Here is a 26,222-nt window from a genome sequence, read left to right as displayed (position 1 = left end):
AGTCATCACAATTTCTATTTTTGCTAAACTTTATTAATAAGATACCAAACATGATGGCAGGTTTGATCCATGTTTTAGGAAAACAAAACCGATTTCCAATTTCTCAGCAACACATGACAAAGTTGCTGATGTTCAAGATTCCATTCTATGTAGTAGCAGCAGGTGTTGTAGCTGCTGTTGTAGTTGTTGTAGTTGTGGTGGTGGTGGCAAGAAGCCGGACAAGCAGGGATAGCAGGGTGGCAAGGTTATTTGTTGAGGTCTGTGGAAAATCATAACAGTAGTTAGATATATAGCAGAATTATGCAAGAATCACACAGTAAAAGTTGTTCATTTGTTGTTTATAATAGAGAAAAGAAATGATTCTCACCTCTCCGGAGTTCGATCCAGAGCCAGATCCAGAGCGAGCAAATCGCTGGTGCTCCATCTGAAGAGAACAAACAGGTTCAGTCAGTCTGCAGTTTCTATTGACTTCATTTTCACAGCAGACCAAAATAAGCTCAAGAAATTATACCAGCATCATGATAGAAAGCAGGAAATATCTTGGTACATGTGTTTCTGTCAAACCATCTCAACATAAAAAATAATAAAATAAAACTTTAAAATTATCTGACTTAATTCTTCTATAATATTGTCACTTACTGGTGTAGCCACAATGAGGCTCAGGAGGCATCCAAGAATAAGTGCTACCTTCAGCATGGCTGCAGTGATTTAAGCTGTTGGAACATGAATAAAGTCTTTACCAAGCAAACAAATTGGTTCAATTGTATGAAATAAATGAAGCATAAATTCATATAATCACCGTAGAATCTTCTCTAGTTCCACTGACTGTCCCAAAGGAGGTTGTTGTGCTGAGCTGAATTTTGGACTCCTCTTATATACAGTATCAGGATCAGAGAAGTTTGGAAATTTTCCCTTTTAAAAATGCAATCTTGTTGCAATGTCTAAACATGGATTAGATACACAATCCACACCTTTAAAGTTCTTGTGTGTAATAAAATTGTTCAATGTTGTAATCCATAATAAAGCCATTAAATTACCAGTGTTTGCATCATTCTTGATCTCCCAGTACTCAGACAAATTAGTAAGTTAATGCCAGACATTTTGATTAGAAATGAAGGGCTTCTCAATTCAGGGAACACACAGATGTGTTTTCATTTATGAATGTCCACTCATGTCTTTGATATATTTTTTTGCATATTTAGATATCGACTGGTCAATCAGCTTGAATTGTATCAATAATTTGTATGTCATATTTTTGTTCTAACACTAGTATCCTGTTATTCTGAGGCTTTGTCTATGTGATTATTATGCTGTCTTTTGAAATATTTGATCTGACATGTTATAACATATTTAGCTGCAAGTACACATCAAGGCAAGATTGAATCTTAAATTATATATAATATTCTTTTTTAAAATTTATATACATTTTTAAATGAAATCTTTTGAGTTTTTGTAAAAGCTACAAGGAATCATTTCCAGGTGGATCCACACTGCAGTGGAAGAGGTAAACAGCAGAAATCTTGAGCTACTTATTTAGTGTGAACTTGGGGTCCAGTTGTTGACATCAGATTTCTGGACATAAACTTTGGCCGCATGTGGCAGTTCTTATAGTATACAATGAGAAACTGAGAACCACCTGAGATGGAGAGCAAAGATTGTCACCAATGCAAATCTCTCAGGTCTGTTTTAACATGTTGCCAAACTACACTCCCAGGCGCTGAATGTTCGCCCTGTTTCTAAACCTCCACACCACAGAGGAGAAGCACAATGAGGGGCATTAAAGCAGAACTCCTCCCACTCAGCTGTGGAGCGTCTCATCTACCTCCTGAAATGCTGGTGTTGCCACCAGCATTTCAGGTGGCAACACCCCCAGCTGGTTTCATCTCAACAGTTGAGATGAAACAACATCTCAACTGTTGTTTCAAAAAATATGTATATTTTTTTTGATACTGCAAATCAGTCATCAACACATTGATCTTTGCCTTAGTGAAATTCTGTTTTTTTTTTCTTTATCATTTTCTCTGTGGTTGCCACTGTTGACCACCTGGCTCATCTTTATACACCTTAACATTCATGAGGTACTTTGCATTGACCATGTGGTTTGAATGAGGGTGAACAGAGGGCAGAAGATGACATGGAACATTGTATGCAAATGTTCAGGTGCTGCCGTGATTTATATTGGAGAAATTACTCCTTTATAAACTGTGAGAAAAGTTTTGTAAGTCTTTTCTAGTTTTTGGATTTTAGGTATATGCACACTTTTAGTATTGATAACACTCAAAGTTTTATAATTGAGACTGCAGGAGTCCCAGTCAAATCTCAGTTCTTTACAGCACAAGTCCATGTTGATCATGAAGTCTTTCATTTCAACCTTGAGTTGCCAACTATAGTGAGTTGTTACTGAGTGCTCAAACAACATTTCTGTCATCATTCTTAACGTTACTCAAATCTTATTTTTTGTTAAATCACAATAAGTGATTACATCATTAGTAAACAATTCATGATGATGGTGTGAATGTATTTCAGCTTGGCTAACAAGTGATTTTCAGAGAAATCTGGCCCCACTTGTCAGATGTGCAGTTTATAAAAACCAAGAGACTGCACTTGTCAGCATATTGTGAGATAATTATTCATTTGGCCAAATGGGCAGGTAGGGCTTTTTATCCTTCAACTCTCTGGCAACATGACATGTTTTCATTTTCAGTAATACTCTTAATAAGAGCTTTTCTTTTTTTTTTGCATCTTGTGACATTCACTTTTAAAAACCATGACAGATGTTTAAGAATGATATAAAATTATGTGAAAATCACCCATTGGTTTATTAACTTGCCTTTCTTTCAAAGTGAAAAACAAATAAGTTTGAAGTAAGTTGTTCATAAAAATGTGTTTGAAATTGTATCAGAAAAGAGTCATCACAATTTCTATTTTTGCTAAACTTTATTAATAAGATACCAAACATGATGGCAGGTTTGATCCATGTTTTAGGAAAACAAAACCGATTTCCAATTTCTCAGCAACACATGACAAAGTTGCTGATGTTCAAGATTCCATTCTATGTAGTAGCAGCAGGTGTTGTAGCTGCTGTTGTAGTTGTTGTAGTTGTGGTGGTGGTGGCAAGAAGCCGGACAAGCAGGGATAGCAGGGTGGCAAGGTTAGTTGTTGAGGTCTGTGGAAAATCATAACAGTAGTTAGATATATGGCAGAATTATGCAAGAATTACACAGTAAAAGTTGTTCATTTGTTGTTTATAATAGAGAAAAGAAATGATTCTCACCTCTCCGGAGTTCGATCCAGAGCCAGATCCAGAGCGAGCAAATCGCTGGTGCTCCATCTGAAGAGAACAAACAGGTTCAGTCAGTCTGCAGTTTCTATTGACTTCATTTTCACAGCAGACCAAAATAAGCTCAAGAAATTATACCAGCATCATGATAGAAAGCAGGAAATATCTTGGTACATGTGTTTCTGTCAAACCATCTCAACATAAAAAATGAAAAAAAAAAAAACTTTAAAATTATCTGACTTAATTCTTCTATAATATTGTCACTTACTGGTGTAGCCACAATGAGGCTCAGGAGGCATCCAAGAATAAGTGCTACCTTCAGCATGGCTGCAGTGATTTCAGCTGTTGGAACATGAATAAAGTCTTTATCAAGCAAACAAATTGGTTCAATTGTATGAAATAAATGAAACATAAATTCATATAATCACCGTAGAGTCTTCTCTAGTTCCACTGACTGTCCCAAAGGAGGTTGTAGTGCTGAGCTGAATTTTGGACTCCTCTTATATACAGTATCAGGATCAGAGAAGTTAGGAAATTTTCCTTTTTAAATATGTAATCTTGCTGCAATGTCTAAACAGGTATTAGATACACAATCCACACCTTCATAGCTCTTATGTGTCATAAAATTGTTCAATGTTATAATCAATAATAAATCCATTAAATTTCCACTGCTTACACCATTCTTAATCTCCTAGAAATAAGCTGATGCCAGACCTTTTGATTAGAAACGAAGGGCCTGCATGCAAACACACAGGTAACGTGTAGGTGTGTTTGTATCCAGGTTATTGAAGTTTTTGAGAAATGTTTTCACGTTTTTAGAGATCATCTGTTTAATCAGCTGAATTGTATAATCAAAATTGATGTCATCTTTGTGTGCCAAGAATCTGTAGAGGCCTTGGCCAACAATGTTTTTAGTAATCTGTTGTTCTGGATTCTCTGCAGATGTGTAAATATTAACATTACAGACACTACAGAGACTGTACCCTGGCCAACAAGTAAGATTAGCCACCTGAACCTGAATTCCTGAAGAAAGACTGATCATACGCTTGCCAAGAAGAGATGACGTCTCTAATTGGATCACAGAATTAGTGTCCCCTCCAATCCCTTTTGTAAAATTATATCTGAAACTGCAACTTTGTATAAAACAAGAAAAATAAATAAATTAAAGGTCACTTTAAAGAGATATAAGGTCCAGTTCATTGTTAAAAATCTTCAATTCAATAAAGTGAAAAAATAAAAATTACTGTTGTTTGTGTAATTTCCTTTTCTCTAATTTTGGATAACGTGGTGAAAAGAGAAGTTAAAGATGGTTTAATTTCTAAAAAATATATAGCTGTAGAATATCCAAATCAGGAGAGGTAAAGTTAATCATCTCCCTTCAGAAATTATTCTTAAATTGGAAATATATATCATGTAAGTAATTCAAAATTTTCAAACAAACTTGTCTTATTACTATTATTTTTCCATATTAAACATTGTGTTTATTTCATCAGCATAGGAACATGCATTCGAGTATTTACTGATGTGGAGTAAATATATGTCTGCTATCTAACTGCCATGTCATATAGTAACTTCACAAAGGCTCATTTTAAAATCCCGTCAATGGAACAAACTGTCCTGTTGGATTTTAAATTAGGCAAAATGTTCATTAGACATCTCCTAACACACCTTTACACCTTTCAAAGTGTCAACTTTTCATGCATCTTAAAGTCCTTTTGAAGAAGTGCTAAAGGTAATTGTTGTGATGTTTGCCACACAACATGCTAGTAATAAACTTAATCTAAAGAAATATATCAAGTGGCAGCTCCGCCTCTTAGGGGTGGCCAGGATTTTTTATTTTTTTATTTTTATTTGCTTATTTATTTATTTTGTACTATGCCATATTTCTGATGACAATATTGTTAAAGTTGATATTGGAGACAGATGCAAAATCGAGAAGATTCACATTCAATTGAAAACAATTTCATTTGACAAAATTATGTATGTATTTATTTATTTAAAATGTAGTCAAAGCAAAGAATAAGTTTCAGTTAAGTTGTGGCAGATATTCCACCAGGCCTTGTCCCCTCAGCAGTGATGTTTCTTCTTTCCTTTTAACATCTATGGCTCAAACAGGAAGGGGAAGCTGCCATTACCCTGAAGAAAAAACAAGAAAAAAACAAAACAAAAATTAAATTAAACATGGGAAAAAATTCTCAACAAATAGTTTGCATGTGTAAACGGAGTACCTCATCAGTCCCAGGACCAGTTGCATCACCTCGGGGATCAGGGGGGACAGTGGTGGACTCTTTCTTAGCCCCTGCTGGCCATGTCTGGTAAAAACCACAGAGGGAGTCACAAAACGATACATTTCGAGAGCAATTGTTTCAAACAGGAAAAAAACAAAATAAATATTTCACCTTTTCTGTCTGTAGCTTAGAGCCCTGCTGAAATAGAAGGTGAATTACAGTTAGATCAGCCGATTTCAAATGTGCATGCACTAATCACAACGCAGCTTGCAAGTTATTAAAAAGCATAGAGTTGACTCGATAAAAAAAAGATATAAGATTTCCTAGAATATGTATTTTTTTAAAAAATACATATTTCCTGTTTCATGCCTGAGGTGCATAAAATGTTGCTGAATAGATAATACCTCCTTATTAAATAAAAGGAAAAAAAAATCACACTTTAGTGTCACTGGGGCATGCATCCTGCATGTAAGCATTAGAAGAAGCATAAGTGAGTGGTCAACACTGTTAGTGGTGCACCAAGCAGACAGATGAGCTGTCTGGTTGCTTTAGTAGCCAGACGTCATTACAACACACTTACCACATCCACGCTGCTCTGACTCAATAGACTCAGCTGTGTTATTATCATTAAGCCTTAGCGTTGAGTCATCAAAGTTTATTGCTCCAGCTTTTAATTCAAAGTGATACACACAGTAAACTGATTTCATTGGTTTAGTTTAAACCACAATGACACTGAATGATTTTCTACCAAGAGAATCATAATTAGACAGGTTGTCGTAGCTCCATAGCCATGCATTTTTGGTGCATGTTTATGTCCTAGATTTGTTGTCCTTTTTCATTATTCCTTTCCCAGACAACAGTGAAAATGGTAGAAAACAGTAAAAGCAATAAAAATACAAAGAAAGAGACATTTAAAAAGTGCATCTTAACAACATAAAATTGTCATGATTCTTCGAATGCTGGTACTGAAAGGTAGCAGTCAGGATAACAAGCTTGTTTAAAACAGAATGCCTTAAGTTGCTTTTTAAAAGCATCAGTGGAGTCCAACGATCGCAAATAGTTTAGGAGTTCATTCCCCAATCTTGGAATATTTTTCTATTCACAAATATATAAATATTGGAAGGTATTTTTTATTTTATTTTTTTAAATTTACCTGCAGTGGGAGTTGTGGTCTTTGTGTGGCTCTTTCCAGTTTCTGCTGTCCATTGTTGGGCAGAACCGCAGTGTTCCTCTGCTGAGCATAGCCATACCGGGGTACAAAGTAAGAGTAGCCCTAAAAAAACAAAAAAACAAAATGCAATCAACAATAAAAATTTTAATTAACGTGATGCTTACAAATGGGTCAGTTTGTGTAAATAAAAACCTGCTGTCTGTGAAGCTGTGGGAATCCAAAAGATGGATACTGAAACTGTGGATACATCTGCAAAAAAAAAAAAAAAAAACTCTCATCAGTGTGCAGAGATCCTTGCATCAGGTGCATTGGTGAAACAATCTAATTGTGTGATCCTCAAGTTGTTGGTCTGTTACCTGGACCGGGTTCTGGGCTTGCTGAGGACCGTTGGGATTGTTGGGGTCTTGTGCTGGTCCAAGCTGCTCTTGCTGCCCGTTAGGGACGAGCATGGGTGTTAGCTGGTTGCCTTGGTTGGGAAGCAGCAGCTGTGGCCCCTGGGGACCAAAAGGACCTGCCAGTTGGGGGTTCAAATTCAACACCTGTGGGGTGAGCAAGACGTCTGGAGTTTGCTGCTGCAGCACATACTGGGGTAATATTGAGCCCTGGAGAAAGTAAAAGCACATATTAATCCATTGTTTTAAATGCAGAGCACAGGAAAACGGAAATGTCTCAGCAGCTTTTTAAGCACCTGTGTTTGTCCAAGAGCTGCAAGAGTCAATCCATTCAGCCTCAGGATCTGATCAACAAAACGGTGAAATTAGATCAACTTATATCATTTATTGCATAACGACAAACGCAGATATTTAAATGTGATTTACCTCATTGCTGTTGCTTGCAATAATTCCAATCTGAACCTTCAAGAAGACGTGCAGAATATTTAATCTAATGTTGAAATAGCATACTTTGTTCTTGTGTAATAATGTTGGATATAACTGAAACTCACTGGCAGAGCAAGGCTTGACCTAAAAAGGCAGATTACCAGAAGGGCACTTTGCAGCTTCATCGTGTCCTGCAGTGAGCCGAAACATGCGCATTTTGTTAAAAGTTCGTAAAATACCAGTCGCCTCGGACTTCTTCAAAATCTCAGCGTGTCAAGGTCATCTTACCGTTTCTCTTCTCTTCTCTTCTCTTCTCTTCTCTTATCTTCTCCTCTCTTCTCTTCTCTTCTCTTCTCTTCTCTTCTCTTCTCTTCTCTTCTCTTCTCTTCTCTTCTCTTCTCTTCTCTTCTCTTCTCTTCTGTCCCTTTCAGTGTCTGCCTTCTCTGTTTCGGGTCCAGATGCCTTTTAAATTGTCAGAATGTGAGTTTTAATAGTCCACCAGCAGCGCGTCCAGACAATATGCGGTCAGAATGACAGACGTTTCTCATGACAACAGACTCAGACACTTACAACACAGAACTGCTAAGTCTGTCATTAAATGTAAGTCATGTCTCTGAGCACCATGACATGCCCGGTGTGGAGTTGTTCATAACTCCGCAGAGATTCATAATCTCTAACAGTGTGTACTTTCTACCTGCAGAGATGACAGAATCTGCAGACTGTCTTAGTTTTTTGCACTTCGTTGACACTTTTTCACATCTTCGACAAACTTACTCAAGACACTCATTCTCTTTGTGATTACATGCACGTGTTAAAACTGGTAGCGTGTAATTAAGTGCATTAGGAGGGACACAAATTTTTTGCATGTCATGAGAAAAAAGAAAGAAAAAAGGGAGCAAAGAGCTCACGATCAGACATTTGCTAAAAATCATTCGTGCCAGGTGGATAGATCCTGATGTCTAAAGGATCACAGTTAACTCTCTGCAGATTTATCTGCTATACCTGCTCCATCCTTGTTAGAATGACCCAGTTGAAATCTGGACGTAAATCCAATTGAGGACCTTCAGGGAGATACGAACATGAAAGTTCAGACATGCTAATGGTCTAAAAGTTCAGTCTCCAGACGTTTAAAACTGTTAGACAAAAGACTTACAGCTGTAATTGTAGTTCTGTAATGCGCAGTTCAGTTTCTGTGTTGACTCACACTTTGATTGAAACTCAATCAATTTTTTTTTTCCACTTCAGATTATGTACTAAATCAAACGTGTGACTTTCACACTTTGTCACAACCACAAACTTCATTTTGTGGCTGTGGCATAGTGCAAAAGTTGCAAAAGTGCACTTTTTTGCAGTCCTTTAAATAATGGTTTCAATCAGCCTTCAGTGAGAAGGCTTTCTGCCAGTCTCTGGGTTTCCCTAGGAGCATTTCAGTTTTCTATTGGATTGATTTTATTTCATATTGTAAATCCATGGGCTTTTTTTCAATTTGCTCTGAGTCCTGGTTTATTTCAGTTTGGAGGGTTTTTTTTTTTTTTTTGTTCTCTGCACAGACCTTGTCCCAGTTTTCTAGCTACCATAACTTTCCCTCATTGCATATCAAACTGTATAGCATTTATTTGTAGTTCTTTTTAACAACACTTTCTTAGCTATCTTTTATACTGTATCTCATCTCAGATTTATTTATGACTTGCCCTGTTGGTTTATGTTTTTTAAAAAACATTTATGCAGCTGCAGCTTCTTTTAAATTCAGATTGAACCTTAAAATTTAAAGTTCAATTGTTTTCAAAAACCCTTGTGTGTAATGCATTTTTAGTTTCCATTTTGGACCTTTATTTAAAATTGCCCATGTAAGCTGTAACATTTCAAGCTGTTCTCACTTTTTGGGCTGCTGGAAGTCCTAAAGTTTGTAAACTGTTTTTCTAAAGTTTTTTTTATTTTCATTTTATTTATTTATTTATTTATTTATTTATTTATTTATTTATTTATTTATTTACTTCTACAACCAACCAGTTATAAAACCTACATGTTGAAGTTAAAACCTAAGTACACACTGGAGCACAGAACAGCGTGCAGAAGAAAGCAGGTATTACATTTTTCATCTGTTATATAATTGTGAAATCCAGCATCATGGCTACAACGTCATTTTTATTTTACTGATGCTCATCTTTAGCAAAGGCTGTGAGATTAAATCGACGAAAAGACAATCACATGAACTTTTAAAGCAAAAGTTGTGAAAACTTTACTGCAGTGGTCAGCTCTTTAGCCAAATGCATTAGGGTAAGAACTTGATGGATGTGACACAGCACAAAGCAAACACAGAGGTGGCCTTGAACAAACACTGTAAAACCTGGTTTGGACCAACTCTAAGTTGTAGCATTTCTAAATAAATAAAATCCAACCAGCTGCCTTCATGTCACCTAATCAATATCAATAAATACATTTGTGTGTGTGATTAAATAATAAGTCCAGCAGTTATGGAGGATGGACACCAAACCTTTTAGATGCATGTGCATTCCTTTTAATTTACTGTTATGCTGTACATTGTGTTGGTCAGGCACATAAAATACCAACAAAATGTTTTGAAGTTTGTGTAACATGACCTAATGTGAAAAAAGGATGTGAATACTTTTGCATCCCATTGGCCACATGCCACACAAACACTCTTGAAAATGTATGTAAGCAAGACATATAAGTACTTTAATTGGTTATCTATAAAATTCTACTATGCATTGTCATGTCCTGATATATCCATTTATAAATCTTGTAGCTATTTCAGAATGATAAGTTCTTTGAGTTTTAGTTTATTTACTTAAAAATTATTTTGCCCTTTAGATGGCAGCAATGACCAACAACCAATAACTCAAAAATGAAGCCAAGTGATGATCTGCATGCTGATTTCAACATAATTTCTTTATTGGAAACAAAGGTACAAAAACTGATTGATTGTATTTTTGATTCAAATCATGAAGATTACATAGAATAAGACAACTTGAGACGCCTCTTTGTGCCATGGAGTCGGATTTTGACATATTACCAATGTGAACTTAATTAGCTTCCTTATTGTTACACGGAGAAACTGTCGTGGACTCAGTGGGACGTGGAATCTGTAGGCATATGTAGGAAACGATGGAAAACTTAAGAAACACGCATGTGGCAGAACGGGATCACAACTCACGAAAAATAAGATGAAATTCAATGTTATACCTGTGTGTCCACAGAAGACTTTGCTGCATTTTCAGATTTCACAGCCTGACGCTGCAGAGAAACATTTAAACCCATGAAATACATCTCACAGACATGCTGGGTGCTGCGTGTGCACATTCTCCACTTCTTACCCTGAATCTTCGGAGTGGATCAGGCTGAACCAGAGGCTGAGCAGCAGGCTGGGCAGGAGCCTGAAAAGGAGCTTGTAAAGGAGCCTGAAAAGGAGCTTGTAAAGGAGCCTGAAAAGGAGCTTGTAAAGGAGCCTGAAAAGGAGCCTGATAGGCAGGCTGCTGCTGCATGACACCACCAGCCATTCCCTAAAACAAAACAGAAAGTCCTCAAAATTCTAAGGATTTAATCCTAAAATAATAACATCCGATCTTTAGAGAGAAGTGAGTGATTACCATCGGAAGTTGCTGAGGAGGATTCATTTGGGGCATTTGAGGAACACCCATCACAGGGAATTGGTACTGAACAAGACACACAAAAATATGAGCTTTAAAAAGCCTGAAACACCAAAGGGTGAAGTTGTGTGTCATTGTTGCGACTGCTAACCGGATTGACTGCTACAGGGAACATGTTAGGAACTGGAGCTCGAACAGCAAAGGCAGGGAGTCCAGGAACAATCTGAGAAGAAAGATGTTCAATTTGTCACATAACTTCATATTAGAGTAACAAGAGATGAGCCTGTGGACGAACCTGAGCAAACTGGGGCTGCCCAAGTAAACCAACTCCACCACCAGCCATCAGAGGGGGGTTCAAACCTCCTCCCATCATCCCATTAAGCATCCCAGCATTCATGGCTGCCAACAGTCTTGCGGTCTGCAGAAAACATTAGATTTTTTTTTTCTAGTTGTCTCTGGCATCCTGATAAGTCACAAATTATGCCTACATTCATGTTTGTTTCTCACCTTGCCCCCGCTGACCTGCAGAGAACGAGAAGATGGGTTGTTACATGACTGTGCAACAGAAAGACGCCCAAACTAAACAGAAAGATGCAGACAAACTAGACTTACGCTGGAGGTGAATGCTGCCACAAACACAGCGAAGAGAAAAAGCTTCATTTTTGCACCTTGAAATCTGAGAAAAGCACGCTTGCTCCAGATATTGGAGGACAACTGTATCTTTCTGCTGTGAGAACACCTTTTTATGTGTCCCAAAGATTATTATGGACCAATTAGAGAGAAGAAAACTGGTGTTTTTGTGCTTTGTATCTGTCACCTGCATGTCATGGGAAGCTGTGAAGTGACATCTTCATTATGAAAAGCTTTAAGGAAGGGTAAAAGTCACAAGTTACTATTTTTTTTTAAAGATTTGACCTTGGTAACAATTGTTCCCCAAGCAGGTGAACGACCACAGAGAGATGACGGAGGGTTTCGGTGTCTCAAATGGAGCTTAAGAGGTCGGTGGAAGCCACTGACTTACAAACCAGTAAGATCCCTTTAATTAAATGATGTGGGTTGTGGCTGCAGAAGAAAAACATATGACATCATAATTGTTTTGTATCTAACCATGAAAAACTAATTTAAATGTCCACGTACAGTGGATTGCCAAATCATTTATATCTATTGAACCTTCCTTTATTTTGTCATGCTGCAACCACAAACTTCTGTGTACTTTTTTGTGACTTTAGAGGTAGTGCAAAATTGAGAAATTTTGTTTGGGGGAAGGTACAAGGAAACCAAAATTAATAACCTGAAAATGTCACAAACCTTTGAGGAATATCTAATGATTTCAGAATAGAAAAAAAAGCATTTTTTCCCCAACAAAGTGTAGTTTCAAATTGTTTTAGAAATAAAAAAAAATTAACAAATCTAAACATGACAGAAAGCAACAACCTGGGGAGTCATCCTGTACTTAACCTATCTTTGGTTTAGTGTCTTAATCACATAACTGACCAAAAAGATTTGGAGAGGCGTACAGGAGCATTTAAGGTCGTTAAGTTTTTTTCACATATTGTCACGTTACCAACCTCAAACTTCAGTGCATTTTATTCATTATTAAAGTTGTAAACAAACACAAAAAGATACATTTTATTGAAGTGGAAAGAATGGAAAACTACAAAACTGTGTTCATTTGTTTTCATCCCCCTTTAGTTTGATACCAGTAAATAAAACCAGGAGAAACTAAATACCTCCATGAATCAGATAGAGTCCACCTGTGTGTAATTTAATCTCAGTATTACTGCAGCTGTTCTGTGTTGGCCTGAGGAGTTTGTTAAATCATTTTAGAGAACAAACAACATCATGAAGATCAAGAGACACAGCAGACAATTCAGAGAGAAGTTGATGACAAGATTAAAGGTGAGTTGGGTTAAAACAAAACTAGATCCCAAGCATTGAAAATTTGAGAGAGAATTAATTACTCAACACATCAATAAAAAATAAAAAGTGGAAGGAGGATGGCACAACTGTGAAGGCTCATGGTCACTCTGGTGCAGTTGAAGAGATCCAAAAGTCAGGTGGGAGGAACTACTGACAAAATGGCCTGGCCTTTATGGAACTCTGGCAAGAAGAAATGCCATGAATTTCAGGGGTTTCATTTGAAAAATATTAAAATATCAAATAGAATTTAAGATTGGGGATTTTGTTTGTACTTCCCTAATTCATATTCACTTCAGCTGAAAAAAAAAAACGCATGCAATTTAATTTCTCCATTCTAACTAGAAGCTCTGAGATGGATTCTTTATTTAAATGCAAATCTTGCCAACGGCTTCACATTCATGTCACCAGGATCAGACTGCTGTTCATCTCAACATGCTTGAGGACATTAATGCATTTCCTGTGCATAGCCAGCTCACTTTTTTTTTTTTTTTTTCTCACACGGAGGCTGTCTGGGAACGGTTTCTTTGCTGCTGACTGCGCAGCCCGCAGTAACACACATAAACACCATGTGGGGAGTTTGGTCTGGACATTTAATCACACACTGCGGTCGTGTTCCCGGTGAGGAACATTTTCTTGTTTGGATTTTTACATTGTGAAAAATGGTATTTCCCAACTTGAATATGATCATTTCTCTCATGTAGGAGATTGGATTGGTTGTCTTCAACCCGTCTGGTCTCTAATTAACAACACAAAGCTTCTGCTCTGAGCAGTGATGCAAATGTTGTGGCATGTTTTCCAAGACAAATGAGCAGGTTTCAACCTGGGAACACACTGGAAATAGGAGTTTGTGTCTATATTTACTCAACTCTGACAAATAAATAACAGCAATCTTTGGCTGTTTGCATCATAATGGTGGTGGATGTTATTTAAAGTTTTATTTACATGGATACACTTTTAGAGTCAGATGAAGTGTGAATAAAAACAGTCGGCAACGTCTGAGCACTTCAGTTTTTAATCATTTTATTGACCATTTATTACAATAACAATTATTTTATGAGGCAAATCTCTGAATGTTGTTTATGTGATAGATCTGCGAGTAAAAAGCTTGAATAAATCACGAGAGCAGTAGCATGGTCTCATTACTGCTGTTTCTCCTCTGTGTCCGTCCCGGAGCATTCTTCCTCCTCTTCATCAACGTCAGGTTTCGTTGTAGGAGGCTGCGTCCCCCTGAGACGAGCTGCCGCCGAACGCAGAAACCTCAGTCTTCCTCTCGCCTGCGCACCACCGCCGCCGCCAGCAGCAACGCCCAGTTGCTGCTGCTGCTGCTGCTGCTGCTGCTGGTTGCTGGGCCCGGCCACTGAAAACAGCTGCACTTGGCCAGGAATCTGCATGGGAGGCTGAGGGCCCGTTCCGGCGTTATTCTGGGGCCCCACAGCAAGCAGCATCACTGGCAAACCTCCAGCTTGTTGAGCGAACCGCAGATTCCCGTTTGCTCCTCCGCCCTGTCCCACAAGGAAAGTCCCACCCTGCTGGAGAGCTGAAATGGGAATAAGCTGCTGCAACAGTGGTTGACCGGGATTTCCAACTGGCTGGATAAAAAGTGACCCACCGAGTTGGACTAAGCGTGCCACGATGGCCTCACCAGCCAGCGGAACTCCATTTTGAACCCCAGGATTGGCAACATTCCCAGCGGCTGCAGCACCCCCTCCATTGTTTTTGAGAAGCGCCTCAGCGCTCCCGGAGGACACACCACCCTGCACCACAGCGGCCAGAGTGGGAAAAATAACCCACAGCATGCAGAACATGTCTAATGTCAGCCGCAGAAGACGGTCGAGCAGGTAGCCAGCTGCCTCCTGCTGTGCTTATATAGAGAGGCGCAGATTCAGAGGTCGAGCAGAAACATCCAATCAGAATCCAATCACTTATCTGAAAACAACAACACACTGGTATCACCGTGACTAAGGTTTCTTCTTTTGGTTTGTTGCTTTACAGAGAACCATTATTTAGGATCAACTGGCAGCCAAAACCACGGAGGAGTGACTTGCATTTTCAGACTTATTGTTGTGGAAGACGCGCATTACTGTCATGCAGTCGAACAGAAAACTGAAAGAATGTTCCAAGTATCTTGCCAGAAACAGGATTCCTTCTTAACAATCTATCAGTGATGGCAAAGTAGCCAAAATCTGCACTCTAGTAAGAGTAAAGAGTAGGAGCAGTAAGAACATATATGACCAAAAAGGCTGCTTAAGTTCTTAGAAACTGCTCTTCTGTTTTGATCATTTAAGGCTATATTTAACAATGATGTAATCAGATGTACAAAAGAATAAAGTTAGGTGCATGTTCTGATATTTTAAAGACTAAAATAAAAATAAAAATAGAAACAAATAACATATTTACAAAATGACACATTTTAAGTGGAAGAAACACTTCTTCATATTTTATTTTCATAAACTTCTGATACTAATATCTACAGTAGGTAATGTGTGTCTTTTATAAAAGGGTAACGTACTTCCAGTAGCAAAGCACAGCTTATTGTATATTCACTATGTTCAAATGGCTCATCAGCCTCAGCAGATAGAAATCAACGTTAAAACAACAAAGCTTGAGTAAAACAACCAAAAAAAAAAGTCTTACTTTAACATAAACTGCATGTTCCATTAATTTTATGTTAAAGCATGTTTGTTCTTCATTCAGTGAAGTTACTCACAGTGGGTGGAGATTTTACACACGTTAACGTGTCTGTGCTTCATTATAATATTAATTAAGAGTAAAAACTATAGTGTAGTAAAACTAATCCTGAAATTCGAAGTTTGATTTTCCAGGCGGTCATGAGGTCTGATGGCAAGAAAGTAGTAAGTAATAATTGTTACTTCAAACGAGGAAGCTCAGTGCATTTTCTGTTTCCAAAACTCTGTCCAGTCTTCTCTAGATAAGAGTAAATAAAAAAAATTTAAAAACTGACTGCAGCATTTTGTTGAGGTAACGGAGTAAATACCTCATGCAAGTCTGAGCATTAAATGTGAAAAGAAAGCTTTCAATTATAAAAGCATACACTGGTGCCTACCAGCTGGGACCCACCCAAGTGTGAAAACAACTTATTTCAGGACATCAGAGAAAACAACAGCTTTTCAGTATTGACAGGATCCAGAGAAATACCCTGTGATCTTTTTGTGACGTTTTTTTGTTTTTTTAACCAATTAAGCTTTTACTCAAAAAACATAAAATCACAAGACATTTACTAACATGTTACATGGCACAGATACACATTTACAGTAGTATTATAACATAAGAGTTTGAAATTACACTAACTTTTAATGATTTTAATGATTAATCCTACTCTAATTCACTCTACATAGCATCTCAAAGTGTGTGTACAATCTCTTTCTCTGTTAATGCATAAACGTGTGTGGAATGCATTAGGAAACAGTATTTGGACAACACTAGCTAAAATCAAATATAACATTCTCAGAAATAAATGTATTGCTCTAAGTTACAAATTCCCTAAAATAATTAATGGACCGCCCTCACCCTAAAGCAGGGTAACAACAATAATTACCAACACTCTGCTGTTCCTCGTGTGGGAAATGTCTTTAAAAGTTTCCAAAAATCTCAGTGGGAGGTGAGAGCAGAGGTGAAACTCAGAAAAGCAGGTTGACGTCCACATCCTCTGTGGGGAAACAGGTTTACAGAGAACAGTGAGTCTGACTGATATATAATAAACTGTCCATGTATTGACAATTAGCTGGAGAGAGGATAGACATACAGGAACATTTGGTAAAATCTTCACCACACACGTGACTAGACCATAATTAATAGGTCTAATATTCAAGCTCACAGTAAACTATACAGTTTCATAAGTGGTAATGCTCTCACCATCCTTGATGCCAAAGCAGGAGGTCCATTCTTTCAGGGTGACTTGTTTGTCCTTGTCAGCATCACACTCCTGGAAGAAGAGAGAGGTGCAGTGCTCCATCGGTACCAGGGGAGCCCGGAGTGGGGCCAGCTCTGAGTGGGATAGGGTCCTGCACAGAATGAGCAGCGGATGGATTTTCATCACGCTGATCACATGTAGTTTAAGTAATCACATGTTTTTGTTGTTAATGTAACAAAAACGTTAACAATAAAAACTTGTTCTTTTCTTTTGGACACAGGAACAATGGCTCTCAGAAGTGTACGTCTATTTTGCATAGCTCAAGAGAAATACAAACAATTTGTTAAAAGGACACAAAAAGAGATGCATTCACCAATTTAAAATGTCAAAGGCAAATTATTTTTGAGTGAAAGAATAATGAGACCGTACGAAGAAGCAGCTTTACCCATGACCAATAAAATTCAGCTTTTGCTTTAAATGTAATACCAAGATTGATAGTAATTTTGTTTAAATCGATCATCTTTTACTGTGAATTATTTAACAAAACAGATTCTTACTATACATAATGTTGTGATTATTTAATCAATTCAATTTGAAATAAAGACAAATATTTATTTGGACTAAAGAAACAAATACTACAGATTTTGTTTTTTCTTTATTTCTAAACCCAAAATTTAATTTCACATCTGGAAACATTTGTCCCAATTAGCTGTGAGTGAAGCACGGATGGTGAAAATGTACCTGTCAGAAGGATGCTTGTCCAGCTGAGCAAACTGCCAGTGAACCGGATAGATGTACATGTTGTAGTTCTTTTCAAAGTCCTGCGCAAGGAGCTCGACAGAGTGATTGCCAGCGTGAAGACGCCTCTCGTTTTCAAAAATCTTCTTCACCTTCAATAAAGAAACACAAAACAGATCACTTGCAAACAAACAACAACAAATCTACAGCTGATGTTTCTCACAAAAAATAAAAAAAGTCAAAGTCAATTAAAAACAACACAGGTCTGAATCAGGTGAAGGTTTTTATTTATTTTTCAAGGTCTTGCTATGGCCTGTTGACATTGTTAATACCTGCAATATCCTAGTATGGGGCAAGAAATGCCAAAGTGTGGTGGTAAATAACTTATTTTTTTACCAAGAAAATTCTGGTCTAAAATGAACAAAATGGATACATTCAAGCTCAAAAAGTGAAGAACAAGCTTCCATTACAGTAATGTTGCATGTCTCACTCTGAAACGCTGTTTTGGGGTGAGGAAGCCCGGCGAAACGGAGTCATGCTCATAGAGCTGCAGAAGCACGTTTTTCAGCCAATCTCTCATTCGCAGAGGAAACTGGACCAGTTCATTCTTCACACACTGAGGAATTACTGAGAGAAGGAGGACACACAACAAACAGTTCGATACAGTCAAAGGTTCGCCCCCACCAACAGTTTTCTTCAACAAAGACCTGCCTAGTTCTCACATTTGCATGGGCCAGTGTAGTCCAGGTGAAGCTTGTAGCCTCTCTTTGTGCCCTCCAAGTTACACTTCGTAGCAAAAAGCTCACACGACGTGTCGTATGTTTTGTTATCTGTCCCACAAACCTGAACGGACATAAAGACCTTTTAATGATGAGGCTGTCCAGTTGAATCAGTAGTACTTTGCATACACTTACATGTTCAAATGTATTTGTGCTGCCTGGGCACTCTAATGGGTCTTGACACACACATCCAGGTTTACCATCCGTGTCCGGTTTACATGTTTTTCCTCGCTTGCACCGAAAATTGTCACATGGATCTAGAAGAAAATGCAAAGACTCCATTTGTTTACCATACATCAGATTTACAACAAAGTGGCTTGTTTTATGGCTGGTTCTTCTTGTGGAAACCAGTGAGTACTTACTGCCTGCATCACCTACATTCCTCTATCATTAGAGCTGGTACAGCCATTAATTTCATGCCCATCTGCCTGATTCACTCCTTAAGCTATGGAGCGCCATATTAATCCTGCAGAACTTTGTTTTGGCAGTGACTGTGAAGCCATGCAGGCACTATTCATGCGGAAGTGGGACCAAAGTGGTCCAGTCAGCAGATTCCCCTGTGAGACTGTTGGGATAGGGCATTAGTCACCGGGTGGTGAACACTGCTGGTCAGAGACCATGGAGGACATTTTAGTCCCAAGGATAAACACTGTTCATTTTATCTTCCATCATGACATATTTTAGTTTTAAAGTTTCCATTTAAAAGTAACTCAACTAAGTTTATATATTGGTTAGGGTTAGGTTTAGGTTTAGATATAGGGTTAGGTTTTTCTTCATTTTTGTACTAAATGTCTAGTCATATGTTTACATTTAGATCCACTAATATATGATTCTCATAGGCCTCTTGTTGTTTCTTCACCAATTAAAACACCACTGAGTATATTTCGGTACGACCCTCTCTTCCCGTTCCAACCTATTAGGTAATGGCCACAAAATGGAGTCAGCTGGTATTATTCACTGATTTAAAATGGCATCATTTAAGCTGTTTATATCAGTTTGATACAGAACCACTTGGGGTAAAATATGTGATCCATATGGACCTCAAATGTGTTGTGCTACTATAGTCTTGCCACCAGGGGTTGTATTGGTCAACTCAAGTTGGTCTGATCTGAGAAGCCTATTATGAGAACACATCTGGTCTGAGCCAAATCCGTATGTGGTCCGGATGAATGTGCTCAACGGGAAATACTATTTCTTACTTCTAGAAACTTAGTTGTGACTAACATCAAATGAACATCATGCTTTTTTTTTCTCTCTTTTTATGACAAATAATAAAGCATTAAACACAAACCTGGTGGAGTTTGTGAAAGATGTATGTTGCCACTCGAAAAGGACCTGGACCGAGGATACAGATCCACTGAGGCTCTGATCTGCACAGGATTCACCCCCACTAAGGGACCCTAGAGAAAATGACACGTAAATAAAAAAGTAATCGTAACGCTATCTATGATAGCATCATGTTGTGAAATAACACAGCATTGACAAGTCACTTTTGATGACAATATAATGGGCAGATTGCTTAAGTCTTTCACTTCCTTATCTTTTAAAACCTTGATATGGTAATGCTACCCAATTGTTTTCCTCATGAATCCTCACTACTGATTGGATCAGAAAGAGGGTTCTATTTACTTTATGTGTATAGCTGTATTATGTTCTTAACCACACTTTTTGTTGAATTTGCCTTTTTATAACTTATACCAGACTCTTTTTTTTTTACTTGTGCCTTATTGAATAGAAAACATTGGTTAGCCACCTTAGGGCGCGTAAATTTACAAATACTTTTACCCATTTTCCGTTCCGTTTCCTCTTAGCTTTGTGAACGACGTTCTCAGTGCTGCTGCCCTCAGACTCCTCACTGTCCAGTCGGCCCTGGTCTTGTATAGGATGTGTTTCATTCCTTTGTGGAGAGTGCTTCCTGGGTCTCTTGTTTTTCTTCTGCTTCCTTGTCTTTCTCTTAGAGAAAGCTCCACTGTCACTCTCGTCCTTCCCCTCTTCCTTTTCAGACCTCCGCAGACCAGAAATAAGCCCAACGCTGCTCTGAAACTCTTGACGGTCCATAGTCACCTCTGGTTTGTCCGTAACAGCGTGTTTTTCTTTTGATTTGGTCGATGAATCCTTGCTCTGATCAGTCATTTCTTCTCGGTCTCCTGCTTCAGGGGATGGCATGTATTGCATGAGAAGTTCTTTCTCACCCATCTCTTTCTTGGTGTCTTGAAGATCCCTTTTTGATGAAGACTCTTGGTTTTCAGTCGATGGGTAGAGATCTTCTGATTCCACCTGAGCAGGTATTAATATTCCACTATCAGCAGCATAATCAAGAGTCATTGGAAGTTCTGACTCTGTGCTGCTCTCTGTTTCCTCCAGCAAGCCCACCTGACCACTTCGTTCAGTCAGCTTGATTGCAGGTTTTTCAGCCTTTGCCTTCGCTTCAGCCTCTTTTTCCTCACTGTCGTCTTTCGTTTTTGCCACATGTTTGATCATTTTCACTGCTTCTGAACTGTCGTTAGCCTTCTTTTCGTCCATCATTGTTACCTCATCTTCTGTTTCTTCTGCTTCTTCATCTTCTTCTGCTCCCTCCGTCAAAAGACCTACCAGTTCTTCTTCGCTCAAAAGCACTGCTGTGAGTTTCTCTATTTCTTCTTCCACTTCTTCACCCTCTTTGTTGGGATTAGTATCATACCCAGAGCTCACTTCCTCAACTTCCGGTTCCTGACTGCCAGCTTCAATGGTGGCCAAAGTGGGAGAGACCTGTGGCCTGTTGCCCTCCATCGTGATGACATCCTTAACCAGGAGAGTGAAGAAAGCATTCAATTTACAGAGCTTTGCAAACATATTCGTGCCGTTTTCAGTTGTTCACAATTTATGATGTTACAACTTCTAACTTGTATATTTTAGTATGATAAAAATTATATTAACCAAAACAAAGTAGACTATTAAAAATCTAATGTATGGCATGCATTTATATTCAGCTCTTTTACTCTGATAATCCTGAATACAATCCAGCTGAACATTTACCAAGAACACTGCCGTGTCAAAATATCTGACCGATGTATGAGAGTTTACCTTTTCTGTACCCGAGTGTGACGACTCCCCCATTCCATGGTGTTTTTCACGAGATTTACATTTCACCTATTCATAACAGGAATATTGATAATTCATCCCAAAATGAGCATGCATTTTATCTTCATGCTATATTTAAAAAAACAAAAAACAAAAACAAAACGTGTCACTTGATAAAGAAAGGGGTGTAATACTTTGCTACTCACAGATGGAGCAAACGTTGCACCTAGAAAGAAAATGAATATCAAGGAGATCCTCATATCTGAAATATCACAAGGAGTGGAAACTGTTAGTCAAAGAGACAAATCGAAATTGACAGCAAAGCTGACTTTCCACAAGACTTCAACTTGTATTGTTTTTTTTTTTTGTCTTTTTTTTCCCGGCTAAAACAGAATGCTGCATATGTATGCAGCCAGCAACTTGGTACTCTACTGTTGTCACAGTTACTGGCCTCATACACAGGCCTCACTCTCAAAAGTCACATTCAGGGGTAAAGTAAACATCAGAAGCTACCAGACTGGAAAACGTCGACTAAATCCACAAAGTGAGTGCCAGGACGGAAACAATACAGACATCAGTGGATCTGTCCAGTGGAATTAAAGCTTTGTGACTGAGTGAAATAAGCCTGACACATGGAAAAGCAACAGGGGTATGTGTGTGAAAATGCACTGAATGTATGGAAACTCTACGTATATAGTAAACAAAAATACACCTCACATTATTTCAATATGTACATGGTCTTTCTTGAAACTATTCAATATAATATATGTCATTGTAATTTGTGGGAAATCTGTGCATAATTCCATGTATGTAACTTTTTCTTTTACTTTAATATCAACAGTTTTTTAGTAAATTACAATATTAATAGTGCATCAGCTGTGCTGTCATGCACAAAAGCAATACCACAAGATGTGACTTTCAGTGGAATAGCAAAGTCCAGCAACCTTTCTTAAACGAGGTAACATTTTAACCAGACCAGAGGCATTGAAAACATCATTCAGCAGTTTCACTTAATGTTTTTTAATACCTTCTTTTTCCACGCACCTTTAGCCTGCTTTGAAGAAAAGAATCACAGATACTTGCAAATCGGTTTTACCTGCTTTTTGCTGGAACAAGGAAAATGAGAGTCCTGAAAAAACACCAGAACGTGCTGATGTTGAACCCGTGAAGCTGTCCTTTTGTATGCAATGCTGCACTCACTGACCGCTCAAGCTGAAATGAACACAGGAGTTGGGGTTTTTTTAAGGTCTGGGATGCCACTGCTTTGGGAGGGTCTTTGGGCTGCACAAAGGGTAACATGGAGGCATCCAAAACTGAACTTAAGCTTTGTCAACTGCCTAAAAAAAACAAAAAACATAATTTTCTCCAAAGCACAAGAAGTTTAAAAGCTGTTTATTGGTGTTTGCATTTCACCTGTAGCACCTAGGTACATTAAGTAATTTAATGGCCAAGATCTCATCTCGGACCAAAGTGTATGTATGTTGTTTCATCTTTCAGTGTTCCTGCTGCTGGAAGTTTTTATATTTTGTTACATTAAAACCACCAACATCAATATATTTATGCTAATTTTATGCTTAGTGGTGCAAAGTACTCAATATCCATCCATCCATCCATCCATCCATCCATCCATCCATCCATCCATCCATCCATCCATCCATCCATCCATCCATCCATCCATTTCTGATTCCTACTTGTTCTTATAAGACTACGTGGAAGATTATGTTCATGCACAGTGTCCAATCAATCCTCAGTGAGCTCAAGGTGGTTTACAAAGAAGAATGGGGAAATAAATCAGTGTTATATTAGCACTAGTTTATGTTGGTTTGTTACAAAAATAATAAAATACCAATAAAATACATGGAAGTTTCCCACTGTAAAATGAGGGAGCAAGATAAAGTTCATCTGGTCTAGATTCTTTTGACAGAATTCAGTCGAACAATGCAAATATTGGCCACTAGATGTCACTGCATACCAAGACTGAACTCCTGAAGGGTATTAAGCAACATTGACAGATGATGGAAAACAGGATGGAAATAATCTTTAAAACCATTCCCAGACCAGAACCTACAGGTACAACTATTGTGTTGAGCATTTGTTTAGAGAATAAGCCTCAGATGGCCAAGTGGGTTTGTGTGTGGTTTAGAAAAAGCTGCTTTACGCAAACAATTTAACACCTTCATCTAATGCTGGGTTATTACAGCCTGAAAGAGCAGGGAATCACTGTTGGGGATAAAAGAGCGTACAGGCGCTCTTTTATCCCCAACTGTTACACCCTGGGTGTAACAGACTATACAGAACACTTTCATGGTGAAAATAGGTGAATGATAAAAACGGTATTCTTACAAATTTGTTATGCATATCTGATTTGTCTAGCCTGTACACTGTTTTGAAGAAAACTAAGCATATAGTATGCTAAATTTATTCTATGATCATTATTTTGTGGTTTATCTCTATATGTGTTACTTAGTTTCCCATTGTAATATTTTTAAGTGTGTTATCCACTTCTTTACACCTCCTCCTTATTTGCATATCATCAACTGTTTTCGATTCAGCTGAGTTTCTTAGTTTAAAGTGGCTTGGCTATTTTTCTCAGTGAACTAATTTAGACTATGTTTCTTGGAAAATTTTCAAGTACAGTACCTTTTATTTTTGACCTCTCATCATGCACTATCTTCAGATTTATGCTTCTGTTCACAGCAACTGCATAGCATCAATTACTGTAGGGCTTTTAATACAAACAAGTCTAAGTTTTAGGAAACAGTTTGTCCAGCATATTTTTACTTGTTATTTCTTCCACTGATTGTATTTTTACATAAAATGTATCTAATATCAGTGAACACCTTTTGTGTTTTCTAAGTTTTCTCCCAGCATTTGACACCATTTATGACATATCCATAACAAAATGAATTTGATAAAACAAGTCACTGCAACAGGCTATGGGTTTCTTGCCTACTGATGACACTTCAGCATACAAAAGGGTTACAAAACATTTTTAATTTTTATTTTCAATTAAATCTTAATTTTGCCCTTTTTAATTATATTTACAGAAGTTCACAAGGAATGTATAGCAGACATTCCTATACTGGCCAGTCTTTAAATCTGAAATGGAGAGATGGGTGAATACACCTTTTAGAGAATGAGGCAAGGAATAAGCTTCTCCCATAAGGCGGCTAGACTCACCCTTAGAGATGAAGGGTGAGGGGTCAGGTTAGGTAGCTTAAGTATCTGATTAGGGTTCTCCCAAAACAACTTCTCTTTGGGGATCTTCTGGGATTGAAGGATGAAATTGAGGGTAACATGGTCCTGGAGAGTCTCTGCTAGACTCATTATCCGCAAATCAGAAATGAATGAATGGAATGTGGGATCAATTTTACTCAAAGAAAACTTACATTCTACATTTTCCAAACATTTTCACGCTGCGTTAGAACCCTAAATACAGTAACATAAAAAAATGCATCCAAACACTGATCTTTGTGGTGCTCCTCAACTTTAGAAATAAAATCTTTACTATTAAAACTTTGCTCAGTACGTTGCAAACTGCTGCACAAGTTGGCTATATCAACACAGGATCATTTTCAAAATGCATAACAGATCTAACATCATTTACACATGCAGTATCCGTTTTGATTTGCTAAAACGTTCACACTGATAATCTTTTAAAATGAAATTTACACAAAGCAGTTTTAAGATAAAATACTAATTTTCATCTCTTCCATTAGTTTCAGCAACTAATGGAAGAACGTTGATTGTGCGGTAATGGGTGTTCATACTTACAAAGATGGAAATCCCTCACATATATATATATGCACATAAGCGAAGGATCCTGTTTATCAAACAAGATCAAATTAAACACAGAGTCCCAGTAATAAAGCACATATAGGCTTATTATTTGCACTCACTGCACTAGGTGTGCAGTTGAATAGGATGGCACAGGATTAAAACTGTCACCCTGGAGTGAACAGACATTGCTGACGGTCTGTGTGCCACAACATGCATCAATCAATCTCCACCCCGCTCCTGCCCCGTGGTTTTAGTGGTTTGCTCCAGACTGGTGAACATCCAGGCTAATTGCAGGTTTCATCCTCTCAAAAGAAATCCAAGCGTGGAGTTAAACATGGAATTTTGTTCACTTATTTTTGGACTAGCCATATAAGGACATCCTGGAAGTAATTATGAGCCTGGGGGGAGAAAAAAAATAGAAGGGCTTCCATTAGGACTCTGAACTGTAGATGCATTATTTTGAAGAATGAGTCTTATTTAATAGTACATACTCTGCCCTGTGTACTGGTTATATATTTTAGTCCTAACAAAGTGCCTGACTTCTGGCAAGGCTTTAATCCTCCTCATAATTTTGTTCACTGATACAATCAATAAAGAAAACACAAAAATGGTGCTTTTCTTGTGAATTATCCAGCTAGCTACTTGTAGCCTGCGCTTTTCCTCTACCTTGTGATTTATTATGCCAAAATAATCAAAACTTCAGCTGGAAAATTCACCGGAAACAAGCATTTGCTGCACTGAGCTGCTTGTCCCGCTTTCTCTCTCAGTGGGTGAGTTTGTTTTTCCTGCAGACCACAAACCTATGGTTTGGTAGGCTAAATTACATTTCTCTTTAGACATGAGAGGGGGCGGAGGAAATTTATGAGAGTGAATGTGTGTTTCACTCTGCAATCATCATCATCATCATCATGCCAGTCTGAGTTTGTTTTGAGCTCATTTTCTGGAACAAATACACCTTCGTGTGTCTGC

At 38.0% G+C, this 26,222-nt stretch overlaps 3 protein-coding genes and 2 long non-coding RNA genes across 7 annotated transcripts; all 5 read right to left on the bottom strand.

Annotated features, from left to right (window-relative positions):
* Positions 1 to 11: 11 nt before the first annotated feature.
* LOC148161085 (uncharacterized) lies at positions 12 to 864 on the bottom strand. The gene is made up of 4 exons (XR_015763814.1): positions 800 to 864; positions 640 to 713; positions 368 to 424; positions 12 to 259 (listed from the first exon to the last, which is right to left on the bottom strand). It is a non-coding gene; the product is annotated as an uncharacterized LOC148161085 (long non-coding RNA).
* Positions 865 to 2,918: 2,054 nt separating this feature from the next.
* On the bottom strand, positions 2,919 to 3,788 carry LOC148161084 (uncharacterized). The gene is made up of 4 exons (XR_015763813.1): positions 3,709 to 3,788; positions 3,549 to 3,622; positions 3,275 to 3,331; positions 2,919 to 3,166 (listed from the first exon to the last, which is right to left on the bottom strand). It is a non-coding gene; the product is annotated as an uncharacterized LOC148161084 (long non-coding RNA).
* A 1,468-nt stretch (positions 3,789 to 5,256) lies between these two features.
* Positions 5,257 to 7,968, bottom strand: odam (odontogenic, ameloblast associated). 3 transcript variants are annotated; one of them, XM_015005540.2, is made up of 10 exons: positions 7,786 to 7,968; positions 7,623 to 7,688; positions 7,498 to 7,533; positions 7,368 to 7,415; positions 7,036 to 7,281; positions 6,872 to 6,928; positions 6,662 to 6,781; positions 5,680 to 5,703; positions 5,509 to 5,592; positions 5,257 to 5,416 (listed from the first exon to the last, which is right to left on the bottom strand). In XM_015005540.2, exons 2-10 carry the CDS (start codon positions 7,680 to 7,682, stop codon positions 5,381 to 5,383), a joined length of 711 nt encoding a protein of 236 aa, XP_014861026.1. In that variant the 5' UTR covers positions 7,683 to 7,688; positions 7,786 to 7,968; the 3' UTR covers positions 5,257 to 5,380. The 3 variants fall into 3 exon arrangements, with proteins under 3 accessions (XP_014861026.1, XP_014861027.1, XP_087860378.1); XM_015005541.2 differs by having other exon boundaries at positions 5,680 to 5,706; positions 7,786 to 7,967; XM_088004252.1 differs by lacking the exon at positions 5,680 to 5,703.
* Positions 7,969 to 10,388: 2,420 nt separating this feature from the next.
* On the bottom strand, positions 10,389 to 11,817 carry scpp9 (secretory calcium-binding phosphoprotein 9). The gene is made up of 8 exons (XM_015005543.2): positions 11,718 to 11,817; positions 11,613 to 11,627; positions 11,401 to 11,523; positions 11,257 to 11,328; positions 11,106 to 11,171; positions 10,833 to 11,018; positions 10,702 to 10,752; positions 10,389 to 10,601 (listed from the first exon to the last, which is right to left on the bottom strand). Exons 1-8 carry the CDS (start codon positions 11,763 to 11,765, stop codon positions 10,542 to 10,544), a joined length of 621 nt encoding a protein of 206 aa, XP_014861029.2. The 5' UTR covers positions 11,766 to 11,817; the 3' UTR covers positions 10,389 to 10,541.
* Positions 11,818 to 15,433: 3,616 nt separating this feature from the next.
* LOC106919280 (uncharacterized) lies at positions 15,434 to 22,179 on the bottom strand. The gene is made up of 10 exons (XM_014989514.2): positions 21,680 to 22,179; positions 21,477 to 21,542; positions 20,199 to 21,194; positions 19,705 to 19,813; positions 18,549 to 18,670; positions 18,357 to 18,477; positions 18,125 to 18,261; positions 17,638 to 17,786; positions 16,899 to 17,047; positions 15,434 to 16,692 (listed from the first exon to the last, which is right to left on the bottom strand). Exons 1-10 carry the CDS (start codon positions 21,731 to 21,733, stop codon positions 16,664 to 16,666), a joined length of 1,932 nt encoding a protein of 643 aa, XP_014845000.2. The 5' UTR covers positions 21,734 to 22,179; the 3' UTR covers positions 15,434 to 16,663.
* Positions 22,180 to 26,222: the final 4,043 nt, after the last annotated feature.

Source organism: Poecilia mexicana, unplaced genomic scaffold (genome assembly GCF_051168715.1).
Source record: "Poecilia mexicana isolate PSO_F unplaced genomic scaffold, ASM5116871v1 scaffold_1, whole genome shotgun sequence".
Classification (NCBI taxonomy): domain Eukaryota; kingdom Metazoa; phylum Chordata; class Actinopteri; order Cyprinodontiformes; family Poeciliidae; genus Poecilia; species Poecilia mexicana.
This window is presented reverse-complemented; position numbering and strand designations above follow the sequence as displayed.